Source organism: Pleurodeles waltl, chromosome 8 (assembly GCF_031143425.1).
Source record: "Pleurodeles waltl isolate 20211129_DDA chromosome 8, aPleWal1.hap1.20221129, whole genome shotgun sequence".
NCBI classification, from domain to species: Eukaryota; Metazoa; Chordata; class Amphibia; order Caudata; family Salamandridae; genus Pleurodeles; species Pleurodeles waltl.
In genome coordinates this window covers 533527902-533551366 of record NC_090447.1, presented here as the reverse complement: position 1 = coordinate 533551366, position 23465 = coordinate 533527902, and the positions used below count along the sequence as shown (strand labels likewise).

The 23465-nt window shown below is 43.2% G+C and overlaps 1 protein-coding gene across 1 annotated transcript in view; it reads left to right on the top strand.

Moving 5' to 3' along the window:
* Positions 1-2412: 2412 nt before the first annotated feature.
* Positions 2413-23465, top strand: part of UGGT2 (UDP-glucose glycoprotein glucosyltransferase 2) — a 1372316-nt gene continuing 1351263 nt past the window's right edge. Inside the window, exons 1-2 of the mRNA XM_069204567.1 lie at positions 2413-2706; positions 14421-14503. Coding sequence (XP_069060668.1) covers positions 2570-2706; positions 14421-14503 — 220 coding nt within the window. The 5' untranslated portion in view covers positions 2413-2569. The remainder of the gene's footprint in view (positions 2707-14420; positions 14504-23465) is intronic.

The following is a 23465-nucleotide window of genomic DNA, read 5'->3' as shown; positions in this document are numbered from 1 at the left end:
ACAAAGACGAATAGGGCTGCAAGGGAGGTGAGGCGCTGAAAAGCAAAGTGATGCGTCACTTCCTTAATGGCAGGGGAGGTGATGCATTGATTCTTTCCTTGCAGGAAAGGCGATTCGTTGATTTCAGGAAATGCACCCTTGGTTCCTTACTGCAGTGTAGGATCAGTGAGAAATTGGCACCCTCGGGACGATGCGTGGAAAGTCCAGATGTGCTTTGTTGATGAAGCCGCAGTCAAACAGGTGCTGCATCAATTCTGCAGCTGCGAGACAGGCATTGCATCGATTCTCCAGCAGCGGGACAGGCATGCCATTGATTTTTCTGTTGCAGCGCATTGGTGCATGGATTTTCTCCTTCAGGTCACCAGCTTACACTTCCAAAGGCCCAGGGACTAGAGTTGGCACCACTTGGTAAGTCAGGACTCTCAGCAGAAGAGCCCAGGCACTGGCAGATGAGTCTTTGATGTCCCTGAGACTTCCTAACAGGAGGCAAGCTCAGTTCAAGTCCTTGGAGAACTTCGGAAAGCAGGATGTAGAAAGCAAAGTCCAGTCCTTTCACTACCAGGACACAAACAGCAGGCCAGCACAAGGAAACAGGCAGAGTGGAAGTCCCTTCTTCAGGATTTAGCTCTTCTTCCAGGCAGAATTTCATCAGTCTAGGCGTGTTCTAACTTTGTGGGGTCAGAGGTCCAGTACTTATACCTATCTCTGCCTTTACAGTAGGCACTCATCAAAGAGACGTCTTTGCAGTGCACAAGACCCTGCCTTATCCTGCCCTGGACCCAGACACACTCCAGGGGTAAGAGATTGCTTTGTATAGGGACAGGCATAGCCCTATTCAGGTGCAAGTGTCAGCTCTTGCCACCACTGTAGGCCAGGAAGACCCATCAGGATATGCAGGGCACCCCTCAGCTCCCTTTTTGTGACTGTCTAGAGTGAATTCACAAACAGCCTAACTGTCATCCTGACCCAGCCGTGTTTTCCACAGCCAGGCAGAGGCACAGAATGGTTTAAGCAAGAAAATGCCCACTTTCTAAAAGTGGCGTTTTCAAACTTACATTTTAAAACCCAACTTCACCAAAAGATGCATTTTTAAATTGTAAGTCCAGAGATCCCAAACTCCACATCTCTATCTGCTCCCAGTGGGAAATTACACTTCAAAGATATTTCAGGGCAATCGCCATGTTACCCTATGGAAGAGATAGTCCTTGCAATAGTGAAAAACGAATTTCGCAGTATTTCACTATCAGGACATGTACACCACACCAGTATATGTCCTACCTTTTAAATACACTGCACCCTGTTCATGGGGCTGCCTTGGGCCTACCTTAGGGGTGACTTACCTGTAGTAAAAAGGAAGGTTTGGGCCTGGCAAGTGGGTGCACTTGCCAGGTCGAAATGGCATTTTAAAACTGCACACACGAACATTGCTATGGCAGGTCGGAGACATGTTTACAGGGCTACTCCTGTGGGTGGCACAATCAGTGCTGCAGGCCACTAGTAGCATTTGATTTACAGGTCCTGGGTACACATGGTGCACTATACTAGGGACTTAATAGTAAATCAAGTATGCCAATCACCCAAAAACATTTAGAGATTATTTACACTTTAGCACGGGTCAGCAATGGTAAAGTGCCCAGAGCCCTAAAGCCAACAAAAACGAAATGCAGCACATAGTAAAAAACAGGAGGTCAGAGGCAAAAAGTTTGGGGATAATCCCGCAAAAAGAGTCAGGTTCAACAATGAATGGCATAATATTTTAGTACAGTGATATGGACAACAGCACTGAAGTGCCTATTACTAGCCTGCAATGTGCAGTAGTTGGCAAGGCTGACTGTGTATAGATTTAAGTCGAAAAATTATCACTTTTAGTAAAGGTTTCTCCATGCATTATATAATCTAATGCGCTAAGGTAACGTCATTTTGCATAATTAAAAAATACACTTTTTGAAGAGTGTATCGTATTTTTACAAGATATTTTTTGCCTGATTTACACGTCAACTATTTCTAAGGCTGAGCTCGTGCACGGGTTCTTGGATCCAACCCAAACCACTGGCTCGGCTCTCCCTATTAATTTGTTGGTTCGTCGATTTCTACTCAAGAGCAGTTCCATCCTGTTTTATAATGATAAACTTAGCACTCGAGGGTTTTCTCCTGGAAAAGAGACCGCGCTTCCAAGCTTGGCTACCGATTGGACCACCTTACTCTCCAATAGCACTAAGGTAGCGGTCCTCGTAAGCCAATGCAGAAAGTCCCCGTTACGTCACTAGCGCTGTCTGGAAGCAGGCTTGGAAGCAGCCTCTCTGTATGCTTGAAGCTCCCGGGGAGACTAGAGCGATTTGCGGAAGTGAACGTCTCCATTCTCTAGGAGATTCGTGGCATGGTCACGTGGCTGCGCACGCAGCGATTGGCTGAGCTTCACCGGGTATCTTTTGCACAATAAGCATCTCACCTTTGTTGGAGGCAGTCGTCTTCTCTGTGATTCTGCCGGTATTTCAGGCAGTAGCGGTCTGCCGAGGTCTAGCGGCTCCCCGGCACGTACTGCAAGCTGTTCCCTAACGGTCTGTGCGAGATGGTTCCTTCTTGGGTGCTGCTCCCGTTTTGTTCCCTGTTACTGGCAGATCTCAGGGTGCAAGCATCAACTACTAAAGGGGTGACTGCTAGCCTAGCTGCAAAGTGGCCAGCAACCCCTCTGTTGCTGGAGGCAAGGTGCGGTATGATTTTCAACTATGTCTAGTCTTTCTGCTGATGTTGGTGTAAAGCCAGTTATTGTTCGTACTGTCAGCCTCGAAATACATTTTCGGAAAATATAAACGTTTTCGGTCCAAAATGACTTTAAGTTTTAAGTACAAAAAAACCCAAAGATTAAGGAAGAACATTTTGCCTATACATAGCGAAAGAGTCTAAAACTACTCATTTTATTTCCCTGAATGTGTACTAACCATCGATTCCATCTCTCAGTGATATCCTAACTTACGTAAAAGCCAGGTGCACACTTGTCATGTTTGAAACGTTCATCTCTTCCTAACTTTTCGGAAAGCGGGAGTCTGCATGGTCGGATTTTTAACCCTTGCTTGTGAAACAGGAAACTACAAGGACCTGCATTAAGATACTTTAGCAAGCAAAGCTGAGAATGGGTGAACATGGTGCACAGAACACTGACCACTTGGCAGCTAAGAATAGCATATCATCTTTAAAGGTATTTAGGACCAATTCACAACGGTGATAACGAGTACACGAAATGCTGTACTCCTTTCTGTACCCAGAGAGAATTTTGAATTGGGCCCAAATTGTTCAATTTCACATTAGTAAAAGTACGGAGGTCGTAGTCCACTGTATATCTGTACTAATTGTATATGCATATTTTCATTTTAGATGTTTGTGTGACCACTTCACAAAGTCATATGAAGTAGTACTGCGAGGAAAGCCTATTAAATGCTGTGGTTGTGTGACCTCAATGTTTAGGAAACTCATTTCTTATGCTGAGTCCAGTCAAATCTTTTGAAAAACCTTATCTCGACCCTGGGTAGCTGTGGGACTGAGAAGTGAGGCTTTATCAAAGGAACAAGTGTAAAGCATTAAGAAGTACAAAACAGTTGAATAATAAAGAAACAACAGCACTCAATAAAAAATCTGATGCCAATTTATGAAAATAGGTTGAGATTTTTATTTTTAAATAGACACTTCAATGACAAACCCCCCCCCCCCCCGAGGGTTCTGGCGAAAGTAATTTTCAAAGGAACAATAAATCACTGCATCTTCATTCAGTGCAATAAATCACAGTAAAGGACTACACTCATGGTAAACTTTGCAAAACCTTTATAAAGTTGTAAATTACTACTCCAGTCCACCTTGGGTGACCATCTCCGACAGGGAGCAAGTTGCAAGAACCCGAGAGATCCAGTTGGACAGTTACTGCCCAGTCAGAGCAGTCTTCAGTCCAGTTCCAGGCCCTAAGGGTGACTTGTCATAGACTTTAATTGAGTGGTCTGATGCAAGGAATACTGGCTGCTAATGGTGCTGATTTGGTGACGGGGGTCTTCCTGGGGCTACTCCTCAGTTCATGAACACAGTGGGGTGACTTTGTCCACAGGGATTGATGTCCCTCGAAATGCGGTTGAAGCCTAAAACCAATTGACACTCTCCAGTTATAGTGGAACTAGTGGTTCCCTTTAGCTGGCAATAACTTCCTTGCTTGGTGACCCAAGTGTAGACTGAAGGCTTGTCTGGGTCCAACAGATGTGGGGGCAACTTTTGAGACTCAAGACTTGGTCTCCCAGGCTGCATGTTGGCGCTCAGCAGTGGTCAGACATTATTGGCTACCAGCACACCAAGGCAGGCTTCTTCAGCTTATGTGGCACTTTACCAAGAAGACAGCTGACTGACTTGTTGAGTCCCTTCGGTCTGAGGCTCAGGTGGCTTTTTCTTGCGCAAGGCACCACAGGCACAGTCCCCCCCCGTGCTAGCCCAAGGAAAAGCAGATGTAGTCCATTCTTGGTGCAGCCTCTCTTTGCTGGGTCAAGGGAATAGCACAGCGGTCCTTCTCTGGTCCTCTCTCGAGTACAATTGTGATCTGAGGTGTGGGTGCCAGGTGTGCCACTCTATTCTTAGTTTTGTGCCCTCAAGGAATATGGTGACTTCTTGCCAATGGGCTACCAAGTCTCCCCCCACCTGTGGCAACTTCCTGTAAAGTGTGGCATCTGGCTATCCCAAAATGCACTATTCTGCCCACTCCCAACATGACATCTCTTTTCTTGGTATGTGGAGTTCCACAGCCCATCCCTGAGGTGTGGCTACATAACCTCAGAAAAAACAGTTTGACAACTACTTCTCCATCTCTGTCCCCAGATGCCAATCTGTCTGCAAGAACAAAAGGGCCTCTCCTCTCATGTGTGTCCAACATGTTCTCTTCAAAGGCAGTTGCCCCATTGAAGCTTGCCTTTTGGGCTCACAACCAGTTTGGCCTTTCTCTGAGGGAGAGGTCATGCCTCTTCCAACGATAAGCCCTTTGTGTTCCTTCCTGATATTCATTTACACATCCCCTCTGGGGGGTAAAAGGCTGTTTTGTGGCCAGCAACCATAACTGGTCACTGAAAAAGTTTGGGCAACAGAGTGGCTGCTTACTGAATTTGCCACTTGTGCAAAATGCATGTTAAATTCAATTTAAGCATTAAGTTGGGGTTAGTGCAATGACTATTTTGATATCTTGACGTGTCGTATTTCGTTGTCCCATTCAGAGGTTGGCACTGTTGAGTGGTCAATGTGTAACTCTGTACTTGCAAATGGGTCTACTAGTCTTTCCACGGTAATGACGACAGTGCAGGGGTCTTAATGTGAGGACACCTGGAGTTAAGAACTGCATTCCCAACCTTTTATTATAATGCACCCTGCCTTTAGAGTTCAGTAGGCCTGCCTTAGGGCTGACTTATACATATCAAAAAAGAAGGTTTGAGTTTTGTCATTACTTTAAATGTCAAAGTTGAGTTAGCAGTTGAAACTGCCCTGCCAGCAAGCAATGATGGGCTGGAATCACACTTTGCTTTGTCAACCGTGTGGTGGTGCAATAAATGTTGTAACCCATAAGAGGCACTTTAACTTAAAAGCCCTGAGTACTCCTGGTACCATATACTAGGGATCTATAAGTAAGTTACCTTAATTCAATTATGGATGAACAAATCATACTTAGATCTTTTTAAGGTCAGAGCAATGGCACTGAAATCTGGTTAGCAGGTCTCAGTGCACCTTCAGAGTCAAAAAAGCCAGCAGCATCAATCCAAAAACCTGGGGATGATCATGCAGAAAGAGGCATTTTCTTACAAGTACTATATTTCTTATTATGAATTCCTTTATAAATCAAGGGCATATCTTCCATTGGTGTAGTGTGCTGCAGCCATGACATATGAGGGGCCTACTGAACCCTGATTATTGATGTATTTTCAAATTCAAACAACTGTTGGGGGCATTTTCTTTCTTGCACTAGGGCCTATGAGACACTGACTATGCTACTGTTGTGAATTAACCCCTTTGTTGTTAAGCGGAGCACATGCATACCTATGTCTTGAGGCATTCATTTTGTGGAGTTCCCATCAGTGTTGGCAGACATTCATTCTCCAAACTTTCCATTTTCTTATTGATAAAAAAAGAACCCCCTCTCTTTGATGTATGTCATTTGCAAATTGACCACCTTATGTGCTTAAGCCCAAGGTGGTGACTGCAGCCTTCTCTTCACTCTGAGGGTACGTTTGGTAAAAATCAGAGAAAACATTGGAAAACTAAACACCTCTTGTATTTGCAAACAAGGAAGGCTCACCGTCCACTCCATCCAGTGTTTTTTTAAATATAGTTTCATCCAGTGTTTGTTGATGTACCTAGGACTTGTAGAAGTGATATATACCAAGTTTATTTTTTTTACAACCTCAATTATTTTATTGGGGAGTTGTGAGCAATGTGCTCTGTGAGTGGCTAGCGACCTCCGGTTTTCCTAACAAAAGATGCATTTGCATGTGTATATCTTGTTCAGAATTATGAATGTGTATGATAAAGTAGAGTAATGCCTGAATGGGCTTGAAACATTATTTGTATTTGGTGTAGTAGAATTACCTTCCCCATCATTGGCATAGTAGTAATATTTCACTGTATATGGTACATGGTAAATGTGTTAATACTAATAAGTAACAGTAAATTTAAAAAGCAACAGCACATTTGCAGTATGTTACATGAGCTGAATGTACAAGGTACCTGAACGTAACAGTAGCACATCACTGTACCTCACATGTGATAGTGTTTCCATGTAACCAGTTGGGAATTCAGGGAACTTTTTATTCCTTCATGTATATTTACTCTTCAGCTAACTGTGAGCATATGTAGAATAATCCTAATGGTCACTTTGATTCAGTGGCTGTGACGAAGGCCAATCAAGCTACTCTGTTGCAGTAACCACGTTTCTATGATGATCTGTATTTCAGCTCCTTTTGGGGAAACGGATTGAGGGTTTTACCACCATTTCTCCCCTCTCAGAGGGGCCTGAAGCGCTACCTCAACAGTATGTTTCATTTCTTATCAGGAAAAAAATAGAAACTGAGCGAGAGCTGGGTTTTCTGCACAAGGTGATCCTCTCTGGACTTTATTTTTAAGCTCCCCTTGGGGACCTGACCAATGTTGCCCCTCTACCAGTCACCTCTGTTGGGGGACCCAAAATGCCCCCTAGACACTAGGCTAATTTAAAGCCAATTGAAATCGAATGGGAAGCAATGCTTCCTGGCTCAGGGCATGCCTCTTCCTGGTCTCTGCCTACCATTTTTCACGCTGTTTGACCCTAGAGTGAGCATTTATGAGACCTGCATTTAGAATGGTGGGTTCACATATGGCTGGGAATTGTTCAGTAACCTTATTATAGTATTCAGTTGTACTCAAACAAGTCTTTTGTGTGCTAGTAGTGTAGTTAAATGTGTGTTTTGACCACTGACTTTGTGTTGCACCACTTTGCACCTGGCTTAGCTGTCCAGTGTTCACCAGTTACAGACTCCATTTTGTATCCAGCTTAGCCTTAGCTTCATTCTGCCTATTGACGTTATCTTAGCATTGAACACTGCCATGTTAAAAGCTGCAAGTGATTTTCCATGTTGTACAATGTGCATTCTGTCTTGTTTTTGTACTTTTCCCCACCAAGGGCTTTGGCTGATAAACATGAACTCAGACGGCAGAGAACAGTCTTGTTTTGGCTTGGCACCTTGGGATTGAGGCCAAATCCCAACGTGTTATTTTCAAAGCTTACATAAACAAGTCAGCATGTTTGAATACTTCTTGTGCAGGAGGAGGGTTTTTTCCAGAACGCTCCTTCCCCATTTGTTTAAAATATATGAGACCCAGATCGACAGTGGGAGATTCAGAGACCTCAGTCAGGATTTTAGATGTTGAATGCCTGATACATATGTCCCGTGAGGGTAGAGTTCTCTCTTTCTCGCAGTCGAACTGGGTCATCGGCTTGCTGTCAGGAGAAAGATGAAGTACATGACAGCTCCTATGGTGATGCATTTTTATTAATTATTTGCTTTGCATTATAATATAGATACATATATTTGCTGTGTATACTGCAGTGGAGAGTCATTTGTGCATGTTTTCATTTCACTGCTGTGACCATTTTTAAATGTGTGCTTTCAACATGCTAATCTCCTTTTAGGAACCTTACATAGTGAAATAATAAATGTCTCCTTTGGACTAAGAAGCGCATTCCAGAGATTTTTGTCAGTGCATGAGTGTTTCAGCTCAGTCATTAGTGAAAAGCAAAACAAGTAGGAAGTCACCAAATAGACAAGCTTGCCTGATTGTGTAGGATAGGTTCTGACTGGGCCAGCCAGAAATAATTGTTGCTTGTGATTTTGCAGCCCATATGACCATCAAAAAAGACCCGTCGGAAGAATAAGACGACTGCCCCAAAGTGGTATCAAAAAGTTTGGTGCACAGGTTTGAGGAAAGCATGAAAGGAGCTGACTACTAGCTGCTGTAGCTGTCTTGCTAAGCCTACTCTACTAACTACCAACTAGAACTGCGAAATAGTCTTGCTTCATATGTACCAAAATATTATCTAGGCGTAGTGCCCATAGTGAGTTATATATTACAGAAGAAAATCCATTTAAGTATATAATTACATTTCCCTACTACAAAATTAGTCAGAGTAACATGATTTCCAGGCAAGTATTTAAATTGAAACGCCTCTTGTTTAATCCTATTACAACTGATTAATATAATTATATATAAATTTATTCTAAAATGGACTATTCCCTAATAGCCCAAGCACGGATTTACATCCGTACAAATTACATAGAAAGCTGCTGGTACATCTTTGAAGGCAAGATTATGGCTGTACTGCTGGGTTGGCTTTGTCTCAGAGACCCACCTTTGTTCCATGTGTGGCAGAAAATTGGTTCAAACCCATGCACCCTGGTGACATTCTAGAACTGCATTCTTAACAGAAAACGTTCTATTATCTCTCTGATCGAATACAGTTGTACAGTGTGCTACAAAATGAATGAGCACTGTTCTAGGGAAGCATGGGTATATGCATGATATGCTGATATGAACATTTTCCAGGCAGTGTAAATTCCCATGTAGTGAATGGGGTGATGATCTCAATATCAAGACCTGTTCACAAACGTTTTGAAGTCAACGAAGTGTGTGTTTCAGGGGTAAAAGCAGCTACCTCAATGACTGCCAAGAAAGGAATATTTTTCTCCATAAGGACTTCAATTAACCAAGGGATGCTCAAAGTGCGGCACGCGGGCCTCATGCGGCCCCTCTGACCTTTACATGCTGCCCCTTGGGCAACAGGAGCACTGGGCAGCTTTTTGCTCAACTCAACAAAAATATTAAATGCACACACAATCATTTATTTCAAACTTAATTGGTGTTAAATAAAGGACGTAACTAGGGACTCCTGCACTTAACTTTTAGAAACGCCTTCATTTTTAAAGACATCTTGCAGCATGAGTGTAAAACAAAGACAGTCTCTTCACAATTAAGTGTATTTAGTTAACATGCAGAACCTTTTCGGCTTAGTACAATTTATTTTATCAGTGCATTAAGATGCATTCATTTTCAAGTGATAGTTTTCAAACATAAATTTGGAAACATTAATTATTTCCCTTACCTTGAGAACACCACCAATAGTAAATTAAAGAGGCAAGTCACTTGGTATGTGCACTTTATGGGTGGCCTGGGTTCCTATCATACATAAACATTATAGTTTATTAAATCAAGCATAGAAGCAGGGCTTATGCAGCACACACCATGAATCATGTATTTCGAGGTCATCTTCAATGTGATAATGCAGAAAAAGGAGGGAAAGTGACACTAAACAATTGCCTAGGATCACAAAATTTGGAAAAGTGGGTAAGCCGGGATTAATTCCAGGGCTTCTGGTTTCCCATTGTTTATTTCACCTACTAGATGTATATCCTTTGCTTCCCCTACACCTACCTTGCCACCAATCCCCCTAGTCACCCCACACAACCACCACTGCCCAGGCATCAATGCGGCCTCCAGGCACGTCACAGACCAAACCTTTTGGCCCCTGGGAAAATGTTTGCGAGTACCCATGAATTAACCTTTCTCTGTTTGGTGATTAAAAATACCCATGGTGTTTATTTGACTCATTCCAGGCTTTCTTGTTAAGACGTAGTAGTTATTACGAATATTTGAAGCATCCTAACCTTAATCCTGGTGATTTTTTTTTACTTATAACAGAAGAGCAATGCTTACCTTTTGGCTACTATCTTCTGTTTACGCAAATCAGTTCTTGGCTGTTTCATGGAAAATTGAGGGAAATATCTCATGCTAGTCTTTCCACCTTGAGGTGCAGTTCTCATCTTTCACTGTTGCAGAGGAGTCTTTCCTCAGGTTTCTCATTACCCATGGCTTATTGTTTCTCCAACTACAAGGGAAATACTGTAATTTAAATAACGAGTGGATCACATTCTACAGGGCTTGTATAAAAGTTCAGTTTTTCACACTGCCTGGCACATTGACAGCATTTGGGAACCTAGACACCCCATAGGGTAAATGGGCCACTCTTTTTGAAGATCACAGAGGATAAAATACAAAAAATCCCTTGATGAAGCAAATCTTACAAAAGGGAATGAGTGAAAGGCAGCAGCGTATCACAGTCCATCATTGGAAATATGCTGGTGGTATTGGCTGACTGACTCATTTTAGGTCGCAGCCTACCTGAAAGTACAGTTGTCATTTTTGCTAAAGTCATCTTGGGTACATTCAGAAAGCTGACCCAGGAATGCATTTTGCCTGTTGCTTGCCATTAGCTTTGTGGTTTGTAACTCAAATTTTCCTGCTTTCCATTTGCTGGCTTTATTTATTTTAGACTGCCCAGCTTCAGTGTGTTCCTTCCCTTGCCCAAAGCTTTTTTACAGTATCCTTCCAACTGCTCCCTTTCTGTAAACAGGCATGTACATCTTGTTCTTATCTTGTCACATTTGCTGTGCATTTAAATACTGATGTCAAATGTCAGGCGCTGTCTTCCCAGGGCACTTGTTTACTTTTCTTTCTCTGACTTCAAAGTGAGAGGATGAATATGATCTTGTTGGATACGTGTTGTAGGAAAAATGTTTTTTCTAGCACTCAACAACATTTAAATGAACTGTGCAAGTATTTCAGAACTTATCAGAATTAAGAACCCAAATGGAGAACAATTTTAGTTATTTTTGAAGTGTGTTGGAAACAAATACTTTAAAATGATCAAAACACATTTTATATAATATAGTAGGTAATGCAATTTCCACCCACTTCCCCTGTGCACTGTATAGTTGTGTTAGTAAAACTGTATGTCTGGGCAAATGTAATGGTCATTTCAGTTTGAAAATGTGTTGTCTGTAATAGTAGTGTGCTACCTCGCCACGAATACTCTACACCACTCTATGTTCTATGCACCACTACACTCTACTCTGTACCACTCCACTTTACAGCACTCCACACCACTGCTCTTCCCCACTTCATGCTGTGCCTCGCTAGTCGACCCTGTACAACTCTACTCTATGCCAGTGCACTCTTTGCCATTCCACTCTGCGCCACTGCACTATTTGCCACTGCACTCTACACCACTCTGGTCTAGGCAACACCAATCTACTCTGCAGAACTCCACTCTGCAACACTGCACTCTACGCCACTGCACTCTATTTCGATACACTCAATGCACTTTACTGTGTAACATTCAACTCTATGCCCCTGCACTGTACGCCAATCCAGTGTATTGCACTCTAATCTACTCTACACCACTTTACTGTACGCCATTACAGTATATGACACCCTATACACCTGCACTCTACTCGACATCACTCTACTCCACTCTGCGCCACTCTACTCTATACAACTGCACTCTGCACTACTCTGTTCTTAACCACTGCACTCTCTGCTACTCTGCTCTTAACCACTGCATTCTATATCACTGCACTCTTCATCACTGTACTCTACGCCACTGCTCTCTACGTCGTTCCATTCCACTCTACACCACTTCACTACAACACTCTCCTCTGCAACACTGCACTTTATGCCAATCTACTCTGCACTACTCCACTCTACGCTACTACACTTACGCCACTGCACTCTATGCCATTGCACTCTACAGCACTATACTCTACTCTGCACCACTTTGTGCTACTCTGCACCACTCTATGCCACTGCACTCTATGCCATTGCACTCTACAGCACTATACTCTACTCTGCACCACTTTGTGCTACTCTACTCTGCACCACTCTATGCCACTCAACTCTACTCTTCACTCTGTGCCACTGCCTTCTGCATAACTCAGCTCTACGCCACTCCACACCATTCTATGCCACTCATCTCTATGCCATTGCCCTCTGCATCACTCAACTATACCCCACTGCTCTCTGCACCACTCTGTGCTACTGCACTCTGTGCCACTCTATTTCACAATACCCCCACTCTACTCTGTTCTGTGCCACTCTACTCCACGCTACTCTGCACCATGCTACTCCACTCTACTGTACTCTGCGCTACTGTACTGCACTCTGCACCACTATGTTCTGCGCCACTGCTGTCTACTATGCACTACTCTAATCTACACCACTGCAGTCTACAACGCTACATAGTATGCCTCTGAATTCAATACCACTGGTTTACGCCACTGCACTCTAAGCCACTATACTCTGCTCAGTCTATGCCAATGCCCTCTACTCCATGCCACTCCAGTGTATGCCACTGACTCCAAACTATGCCACTACAATACACAACACTCTGCTACTCCACTCTTCACCATTCCACTCTACGACACTCCACACCACTCTCCTCTACGTTACTAACTTTTAGCCATGCTGAACTGCAGTCACACTGGTGTACAACATGACTAAAACACATTGGCAAAGCCAACAGCTCTTGCATAGGTGAGACCTACGAGCTTTGCCAGTGCTTGTTGGTATTTGCTGACAGACCGTGATATACCCTCACAGATTCATGTCTCAAATGGTTACGTCATAAGCTGGCAGCAAGTTTAATACAACATTCTGTCACAATCACCATGAAGTATCTTTTTCCTCATGGAGTTACTTTCAATCCGTTTCCACCCTCTGGGGAAATGGCATTGATTTGAGTTTACATTTGTGCCCTTTAGGACTTCTTTTCCCAAACAAATATGGCAAGGTATCTCCTGCTGAGCCATTCTCCTCTGTTCATGATCTCATTACCATGGCAGTTTAACCAAATGCCAGTAACCTGAATCGATGTGTAATGATGACATAGCTTCTTTAAGGGCAGGTAACAGAAATGCATCAGTTGTACAATTCTCTTCTCTCGCAATTTGGCAGATGCAGTGGATTAATTTGCATCGAGGTAAGTTATATTTAGTTTATCAAGCTGTGCTCCCAGTGCTGCTCAAGCTTCTATCCCATGGAAGGTTCAGAGCCAACAACTTGCAATGGGGGTAGCACCAGCATGCCAGAAGCCCTCTTTCCCCCCCCCCCGATCAGTTGGGCAAAAGAAGAAGAACCTATCTTGACCAAGTTGGCAGCAAGTAGCTCAGTGCACTGAGAATTTTAGGCTATCTCCTCTGTGTGCCAAGTCTTCCAAAAAATTCGAGGACAAGAGCAATTCCTGCAATAGAGGTACTGAGGCCTTTCTGAACTTACAGAGGTGCTTTGAGTCATTAGGTGCCTGCTCCTGACACTACCCAGGGACTCCAAGCTCATATTGGAACCAATGAATTTAAAATGTAAGTAACTTTGATGTTATGACAAAGTGAGGTCCACCTGGCGATGTATTGCAATCCATTGAATCCTTCTTAGGCCAATACAATTTTGCTGTGACTTGATTTCTGCTCTCTTTACTGTGGGCCATACCTCCTAAAGAAGACCATCCGTACACCTCCAAGTTTTATAACAATACAACATTCATGATATTTATTTATCTGGATAGCTACATTATTTGTGTCTCAGACGCACAAGGGCATTTGTTAGTTGAGTGAGCGAGTGGTGAGACCGTTTGTTAATCCTGTGATATCATTGTAAGCGTTAGTCCAGTACCTCATATGACTAGGCCACCAAATGAATGTAAAACATTTTGGTAGTTAATTCAGGTTAAACCTTTGTTTATAAGCCTAGATGGAAAAATAAAGTGAAGTTTGTTGGGAGGCACAATTTTGTTGAAGTCTTTGGGATTTCTTTTATTTCATTTTTTTCTTTAGTTTATATGGCTTTCTTCCACTTGTAGTAACATTATACACTTGTTTCTACAGTAAAAAGTGCCCTGCCCTTGAACATGTTTTTTTAGGTTTGTTATACTAATGGAGTAGAATGTATATGCTCTGTGCAAAATTAGCCTGCAACTAGTAGTATATTAATGGATGCTTGTTTGCGTTAGTTAAAAAAAATAAACAATATTCCCTGTTCTTTGTTTTCAGTGAATTCATTGCGGAAGAAGGTAACGAGAAATTTTGGCAGTTCGTGGACACTGTACGAGAAATGACAATATATAAGCATGGAGGTAAGCACTACAGTATGAGAAAAGCTGCTTTGTCTTTTTTTAGGTCCTGTCTAAGCCAGCACACATGCTCTTTTGATCTCTTTGAGATCTATTTTATCTTGAACCTAAAAGGGGCTTAAGGCCATTACTTCTCATTGGTTGGCGTCTTTGTTATTCTCACTTCTATTGTCTTAATTGGTCAGTGACAAATGGGCTGGTTTCATTTTGTCAGACAGTCTTGCTGCATATCAAATGAATCCCTCCTTTCTACACAATGACATTCTACCCCATTCTACATCACTCCTCTCTACCACACTCTCCTCACCACTCCTCTCTACTGTAATTGATTCCACTCTACGCCACTGCACTCTATGCCACTCCATGCTAATTTAGTCCACACTACTTTACTCCATTCTACACCACCCCACTCTACCCCACTGTATGACACTCCACTCTGTGCCACTGTGCTCCACTCTACGCCACTCCACTTTGGGACACTCCACTCTACACCACTCTATTTCACTCTGTGACATTCCACTCTGTGGCACGCCACTCCACTGTACGATTCTCCACGCGACTCTCCTCTACATCACTAACTTTTAGCTATGCTGACCAGGAGTCACACTGGTGTATAACATAACATAACTAAACAACATTGGCAAAGCCAATAGCTCTTGCATAGCCCAGACTTATTGTCTTTGCCAGTCCTTGTGTTTCCTGCAGTCTACTTTGACACATGTTCCATAACTAAAGAAATCTTCAGCAGACCTCGTCCAGCAAGCTAATTGTAACCCAATCTCCCTTCTTCTCTACCAAGCCAAGGTAATGGAGCAAACCATCAGTAAGCAACTCTCCCACCACCAGAACGCGCACCAACTCCTAGTCACCACCCAGCTAGGCTTCAGACCCAATAACATCACCAAAGCTGCCCTTATTGCAGCAACTGACAACATCAGTATGATCCTCGACCGAGGAGAAACATGGCTCTCATCCTGCTCAACCTTTTTGCTGCATTTGACACAGTCTCTCACTCCACTCATCAGAAGACTACATGAAATGGGCGTCCAAGGACCCGCCCTCAACTGGATCTGCTCCTTCCTTACAGGAAGAACACAAAAAGTCAGCAAGCCACCTCATACGCTGCAAGCCAAGAATTCATCTGTGGAGTCCTCCCAAGGATAATCTCTCAGCCCTACCTGGTTTAGCATCTACATGACTCCAGTGACCTCATCAGATTGCAAGGCATCAGCATTTTTTCCTATGCATACAACACCCCACAGACAGGACCCTGCAGCAAAAAGCGAATTCACTACCTGAATGACTACATTGGCCACCTGGATGAGATCCAGATGCCTGAAGCTCAGCACAGATATGACCAAAATGGTAATCTTCAAAAGCGAAACCTCTGCATGGGGCTTTTCCTGCTCACCAGCAAATCTCAGTCCCACACCAGTCCTCACCGCTCATGGGAGAAACCTAGGAATCGTTCTTGAATACAAGCTCATCATGTCAGCCCAGGCAACTGCGGGGACTTTCACCTTCTTCCCCATACTGCGGATGCCATGAAAAATCTTTAAATGGCTACCAGAGAACACCAGCAAAATAGTCATACAGGTAGACTTTGCTACAGCAATACACTCCATGTGGAAATCAGCAAAAAGCTCTTGAACAGCCTCCAAAACGCTGCAGCAAGACATCTGCAACCTGCCCTGCCGCACCCACATCTCTCCACACCTCAAAGAACTTCACTGGCTGCCCATACATGAGCGTTCTCAATTCATACCACGCACGCACACACACACACACACACACAAAACCATTCTGCAACATAGGCCCACCTACCTCAATAGCCGCATATACTTTTACCACTCCTCTAGACACCTCTGATCAGCTGGACTCTCATTAGCGCACGTACCTCCATATATGCAAAAAAAGATTGGGATGTCGCAGCTTCCCTGACCTCTCTCCAGAGTCTGGAATGACCTTCCATGTCACATTAGAGCCTTCTTGAATTCCGCAAGAAGCTATAGACTCAAATCTTCAAGTAATCTCACCTTGGGAGTCTACTGCCTATCTACCTGTGAAGTGCCTGGATACCCTCATTGGTGATTAATGCACTATACAAATAGGCATACCATAACATAGCTCACGGTCAGGCCTAAGATCTATGTAAAAAAGAATCCAGTTTGTGCTACTAATTGGTAGAAAATAGTATTATGCCATGGAGGCATTGTTTTGTTGTGTTTTGGAGAGTAGATCTGAGCACCTCTTAGTGAATGACTGTGACATGGAGCAGGTGTCAGAGGAAAGTGAGAGAAACACACACTTTCTCCGTGTTCAAACACCTTCACCCAGTAGTATATCACCTTTCGGTCTAATAATTCTTAAGTTCCTCATTGGAGTACAGATGAAGCCCTGATATAAAGTAGTGTGCCGTTGCCCCTCTAAGTCCACCCCATTCAACCAGTAATGGCCTCTCTATTGATGATTTACGCAGTGGTGGTGCAATGATGATGTGAGTCATGCAGCACTACCTTGCTGGTGAATCAGTAACCGGTTAAGATTCCTTTCTTCCGTCTGTCCCACAAGCTATCTAGTCTTTATTTCTCTTGCTCGCTAGTGATGCTATGCTGATGTGTTAGGATTCATGTCTGTTGGAGTACTTGTGTTAACTGGGGTCATGAGTACCCACTGTGGTATTGTTGACTCAGTTGGATTTCAAAATTAATACAGTGAATAGAATTTCTCAGCATTTCATTATTGAGATTGAGGTAAAAGGAGGTACTACATTTTAATCTTCATGACTAGAGTCTTAAGAAAGACTTAAAATGATAATTAGTTGTCAGAGTATTTAGCTACTTTTTTAAAGTCATTCCCTTTTCATATTGGAGTCGAAAATGGGATTGGCTGGCATGGCCAGCAGTTAGTGGCGACATATGTCTCGTTGAAGTCCAGATTGGTCGCCCCACTTAACCCATTCACCACATTGATCCTGTGACCTGCACTAGTTGATGCAGTTGGGAACTCCAGAATGTTGATTTGGAACGTGGCCAGAGCATGGGGGCACCGCCACAGCATCGGGCCAGATTGCTATGAATGTGCCACTTCTAGGATGGAGCTTGCAGCCCCTGAGTGACATGCTGACAATGGAGCAAGTGGTGCCATTGGTGGTGCACACATAGTTAAAGGCATAACCAAAAGACCAGCACTCCCATTGTGGGGGCTCTGACCCGACTCCTTGTGACTCGTGGATCTTGCCTCTGTGAGGTGGAGCACCATTGGGGGTCCTTCTCCATGGCACAAACTCTAAAGCAGATTCAAATGAGGCTGAACCAACGTATGCAATGGGAGAACTCCTCTGAAGCCAGAGAAACATCTGACTGCCAACTTGGTACCAGGTCCATGCTGTGCACTAGTGATGCAGATGCGGACCACCAGGTTTCTGAACTTTCTCTGAGCCAGAGGTGCATAGGGGTGAGAGCATCTCCACCCTCTATTTCCCCCCCCACCCACAATGTATACTGGCAAAGCATTGCTGCTACAGCAAGAAATTGGGGTTGGGAAGTCTATGGTGCCCTGGTGTTGTGGTGTGTTTAATTACTCTGCAGCACTCACATGCGAAGTAGTTAGTGACTGATGCTTGAACATGGTTACCCGGACAGGAAAACTATGGTGTTTCTCTAGCAGTGAACATTTTTGGGGGCTGACACTATGCAACTCCTTCAATAAAATAGGGGAAGAGTGAAGGGGCAAGATCCTCAAACTTGTGGTAACTGTGCTGCAAAGGCCCTTCCAAGTGTAAATTTGGATCTAACCTGTCTGGTGCAGGACCTGGGGCAGCGAATGAACAGGATTAGCAAAGCCAGCTCACAGATTTTAGGAAACTAATCAGATTTCTAGAATATAGGGCTGAAGACTCCATGGGGAACCCTAGAAGAAACCATACATGGATAATAACACTTCTGGAAAAAGGTTGAGGAGCAAGTATAATACTATTTCTGGAAGACTAGCTGTGCTAGTGTCCCCAAAAATGCTTTTCATAGTTAGAGGGCCCATAGGTCCAGGTGACTCTTCTTCCTGGAGGCACAATCCCATCTTTTGATTGCCAGCAGACCATGATCACTTACTTCAAAAGGGCACATCAGCCCAGTCCATAACCAACTGAAAACAGCAAAGCCTTCATATTCCTTAACTACACTGCAGCAATACAATTCAAGTGGAACTCTATCCTTTAGGTGAAATACAAACCCAGTGCTTCTGGACATGCTCATCATCCTTGCTAAGAAGGAAGTAATGGATAGAGGCAAGATGAAGCTTTTTTAAGAGAACTGAACGTTGTGAGAGACTTCAGACCAATTGGCCACATCAGCTCAGAGGGGTGATGCTGTACTGGATCCTATTTAGTTTTATTGGGAATCAGGAGTTCACTTAGCCTGCTCTGTTTTACCGCATTTATGTAATTATTTCTTCCTGGATGGCTGCTATGTTTATAGTTGGGAAGATGTTTTGATTTCACCTTATCAGTGCCACTCTGTGACGGTGTCACTGTCTGCATCATAGACAAATGATATACGTAGGTATTCAAATCTTGTCCCTTTCCCACTTATGTGTGACAGAAACATAATGTACTTTTGGAGAAGCATGCACTCCACGCAGACATGGTTATCAGAGGGATTCCTACCACATGCCATCAAAGCTATCTATGATACACGTCGCCTTGATACAGACCCAGCCTTCGTGTCCCCATGGAGTCTGATCTAGAAACCTCATTCCAAGGTAACAAGGGTTGGGGTGCTCTTCTCAAGAACTTGGTACTCTTTAGGCTAGAGATTAGGTTCTCCATGCTAGGGTATTAGGTCCTATTTTACATCTCATGTTGTTGCAAGATGGTGGGGGTCTTTATATTCACGACTCTCTTATTTACAATTCTGTTTCTTGCATTGTTCATTATCCTAATCATTGCAGCCCATGCATTTTACAGTAGATTGCAGTTTTGTCAATAAAACCTATTGAAAACTTTACTGCATCTTCTTCATTGCCTGTGTGTGAACAAGACTTGTTGCTCATGTGAGAAAAGGGTAATCTCTGTTTAACCACGACTCCCCTGAGATGTCGCACTCTTGAGCCCATACGTAAAGGCTGCCAAAAATCACCTTTTTCTGTTTGGGTTTTTGGTGAGGTACTGCTTGTGAGCCAGGAAGGTTGGGCCGACAGTTGCAACTTGTGGTAGGATTACAAACATAAGTGCCCTACACCAGGAGTCTTGCCGAGAGCAAGAGTCCAACTGTAACTATGCCAATCAGGGCAAAAACACAAGTACAGGAAAAGGTACTAGAAAGGTCCACAAATTGACCTCTACCAAGGTTGAGCTTGATGTGATAGCAGCTGGCATCTGGAGGACTGAATCTCAAACCAAAACAGTGATAGACTCTGACACTCAGCATCCAGAAATGGTACAGAGGAGGACTACTCAGGAACTGAGCATCAAGTACAACTAGAGATCACACGCATTAGAACAGATTATATAAAAATATATCATTACACCACACCCAAACAGCATAGGTTTTTGGGAAATGTGCAGGCCCTTTTGGGAAGCGCTGGTGGTGCTGGTTGATCTTGTTTGGGGAAGATAAGTAGCATTTGCTTAATGAAGGAGGAGCTTTGATAGAAACTTGCAACAAAGCCTGGGATCTACACTGTGATCTTTGACATTTGGCTTGAAGAGACAACGCAAGTGTGGGGCGGCTGGTAATTAAAGACACACCTGGCTTCCCACCATGCACACTCAGCGCTTTGGATGGAATAAGTGGTAATTTTTCCCTGCAGGTCGCATAAGAGTTCAAACACTGATTCAAGCAACAGAGAGGAGCTACACTTACATCAATGGTCTGCAGAGGAGACATATTTGATAACAAAATATATTGCTCTTCTCTAAGGTGCACCCCAAAACAGTTTTCAAAATTTGATCATTGGGGGCAGCGGGTTTACCTGCTATCACCTCCCGTTTTCCACAAATAATTCCTCTAGTAAAGTATTTTTTTATGGCATGATATGTTGGGATGAACATTAGAAGTTGGTGAATGTTCTTGTCATTTTTAGGACTACCTGTCAGAAAGATATGTTAGTCAGCTGGATCACTCTTCCCTCAGAGTAGGATGTCTTTTACACCAACCAGTTTTCTCAGCAGCCCAATATCTTTTGACATGAAGTCCATCCAAATGCATAATCATTACATCTACCTGCATCAGCACAGGGTGGACTTTGCCCTTCTCCAGGAAACTAATTTCTCTAGAGAGGAAGGGTCAAACTATATAAGCTCTAAGGGTAAAATGATTGTCTGCATCTTATTCATCATATGCCAGAAGGTATGTATTTTTGTGGTTTAGACCAGGGAACTCAGTTTGTGCTGACCAGAGCTGACAAAAGATATGTGTTTGTTGAAGACTGCTTAGATGGTGATCAATCAGCAGAAGTGTTCATTTATGTTCCGAACACTTCTGAAATTGGATACCTCAAATGATTAAGCGCATACCTTACACAATAACTGCTCATTCAATAATATGCTGTGATGAGTTCACCTGCATCTTAACACTGTCTGCCAGATTCCCTCCCAAAACAGTAATTACTGCATCTTCTGAATGATTTTATATGGCTCTGCAATTGGTACATTTCTGATGCGTGCCTTCCGCTCATTAGAGAGGTTACTCTGTCTACATCCAGTTTACAACCCTCAACCAAGAGTGGAAATGTTTCTTCCCACTGCATCCTTACCAGGGCAGGAAGACAAAATCAAATACTTAGGCAAGACACTATTGGATCACAGGCAGATACTACTACAGTTCCTGCAAACAGTGTCCCTTCACGACAAGGCCTTTAAACTGGTTTCAAGAAGAACACAAGCTCAATGGAAAACATTAGCAGAATGGGAAGTATTCAAGATGTTTGTGTGCAGAATGTGCGTTAAGTCTACACACAGAATAGCCCTCTACATGGCAGTTCCACAGTTGGAAAGGCACCCTGTAAGGGTTCTTGGGGAGGGGTGGTAAGCATTTCTTGTGTATGAGATCACAGTACTTTAAAGCATTGGAACAGGTAAAATTTTTAATTGCCAGGAATAACCAGCCACACAACATAAGGAAAGAGACCACACTAGCCATAATTTTTCTTGGCTGATGACACCACATTCCCCGCAGTGGTGTTAGAGACGTGCCTATGTTCCTAGGCGGATACAAATGCAACCTTAGCCAAGTGGTACGAGCAGCTGTTTGCCACCATTTCAGGAGGGCTACTGGCTAAAGTGGAAAGATATGTCCTTGCACCACGCCAGTGGCAAGTACATAGGCAGGAGTGGACTGTCAATTGAATCGATTGCCGTTTATCAAGTCTTACAGCCCCCCTGGTGTTGAAAGTGTAACTGTCATCCAAAAAAGTCTTCTTACCCCCAACTCAAGGAAGGTGATAATTGTAGCCTTGCCCAACCACTTAGGGACCCCTGGGACGCACCGTCTGTTTCCATGCTCAGTCTTGACTGTAAGATACTTGGCAAAGTTCTGGCAGATAGTCTAACAGGAATGCTATCTGAACTGATACACCGCGACCAAACAGGTTGTTTACCAAATGGGAACACCTGCCGCTCATGTCCTGCATAAGAATATAGAAAGCCTTTGACACACTGGACAGGGGCTTTTTGCCCACAGTTAAGAGATCAATGGAATTTAGGAATTTAATAATGGCCTGGGTCTTGTTGGTTTAAACATAAACCCTCGCTCAGGTATGCAGACAGAACACACGCGCTGTCACTTGGAGACAATTTGTTGTATCATAAAACAAATACCCTAAAAAGGGGCTTTTAGCCCACCCATGCTTTAACATTTGTTGGGATCTTTATCACAATTTGTTGCTGCTTTCTAATTCGGCTGCACATGCGACGTATCATTTCCTTGTCTTTGTGTGGAGCATCAACCAAATACAGATTGATTACATTTTATTAGTGTCATCCCCTGCCCCCACTATGACTGAGGTAATATTTCTTTTTTTGCATTTTTAAATAGTGTGAACTTGACCCGGAAAGGAGGTATTGAGTCTCTTTGCCTAAGCACCAGTTACAGTATGCAAGTTTGCATTAATTTTTTAAGACAGGAGTTTAAGTGATTTTCCCAGAATCACAGGATGTTAAGGTGATGCTGAAACGCAAACCTGGTTCCTCATTTCTGAAGTCGGCATCTTTGGCAGTAGCACCACATCTGCCTTCCCTCTCCCACATGCTCACATGCTGTGTCACTTGGAGACGATTTGTTGTATCATAGAAAAAACCCTCTAAAAAAGGGCTTTTAGCCTGCCCATTCCTTACCATTAGCTGGTATCATTATCAGTTTTCTTTGCTGCTTTCTAATTAGCAGCTCATGTGTGGCGTCCTTTCCTTGTCTTTGTATAGAGCAGTGATTCCCAACATTTTTGACTCCTGAAGACCCCCAGTGAATCTCTACCGGAAGCTGGGGACCCCCAAGAAATTGTACAATTTAAATTTCAAACATTAAAACAGTAGTTCGCAAAAAATATGCTAACAAGTACACACCAAACAAATACTCAAATGACTAAAGATATAATTATTTTATATTGAAAAAGTATGCAAAAGTAGAACATTTTTAATGGGAAGGTTGGTGCAGCATCTCAGTGACTAACTTTTCAATGTTTGGTTTTATTTACGAAAGCGGATTCCTTAGGTCAGAGTCTACATTTCCCATTCAATATCTGTTTTTATTTTTTAGGAACATAAAATCTGAGGAAGCTTTTTCACATAAATATGTGGTGGGGAAAGGAAGTAAAACCATAAGGGGCTCTCATCTCTCCGTCTCGTAATTCATTTGTTTTATAGCATCTCTCATACCAGTGTAGGGTGTTGGAGCACTTTACAGGGGACTACAAAGTGTAGGATTCCCATGTCGGCCACAGTGGTAGACATTTTCTAAGAGTAGTTGGTCTG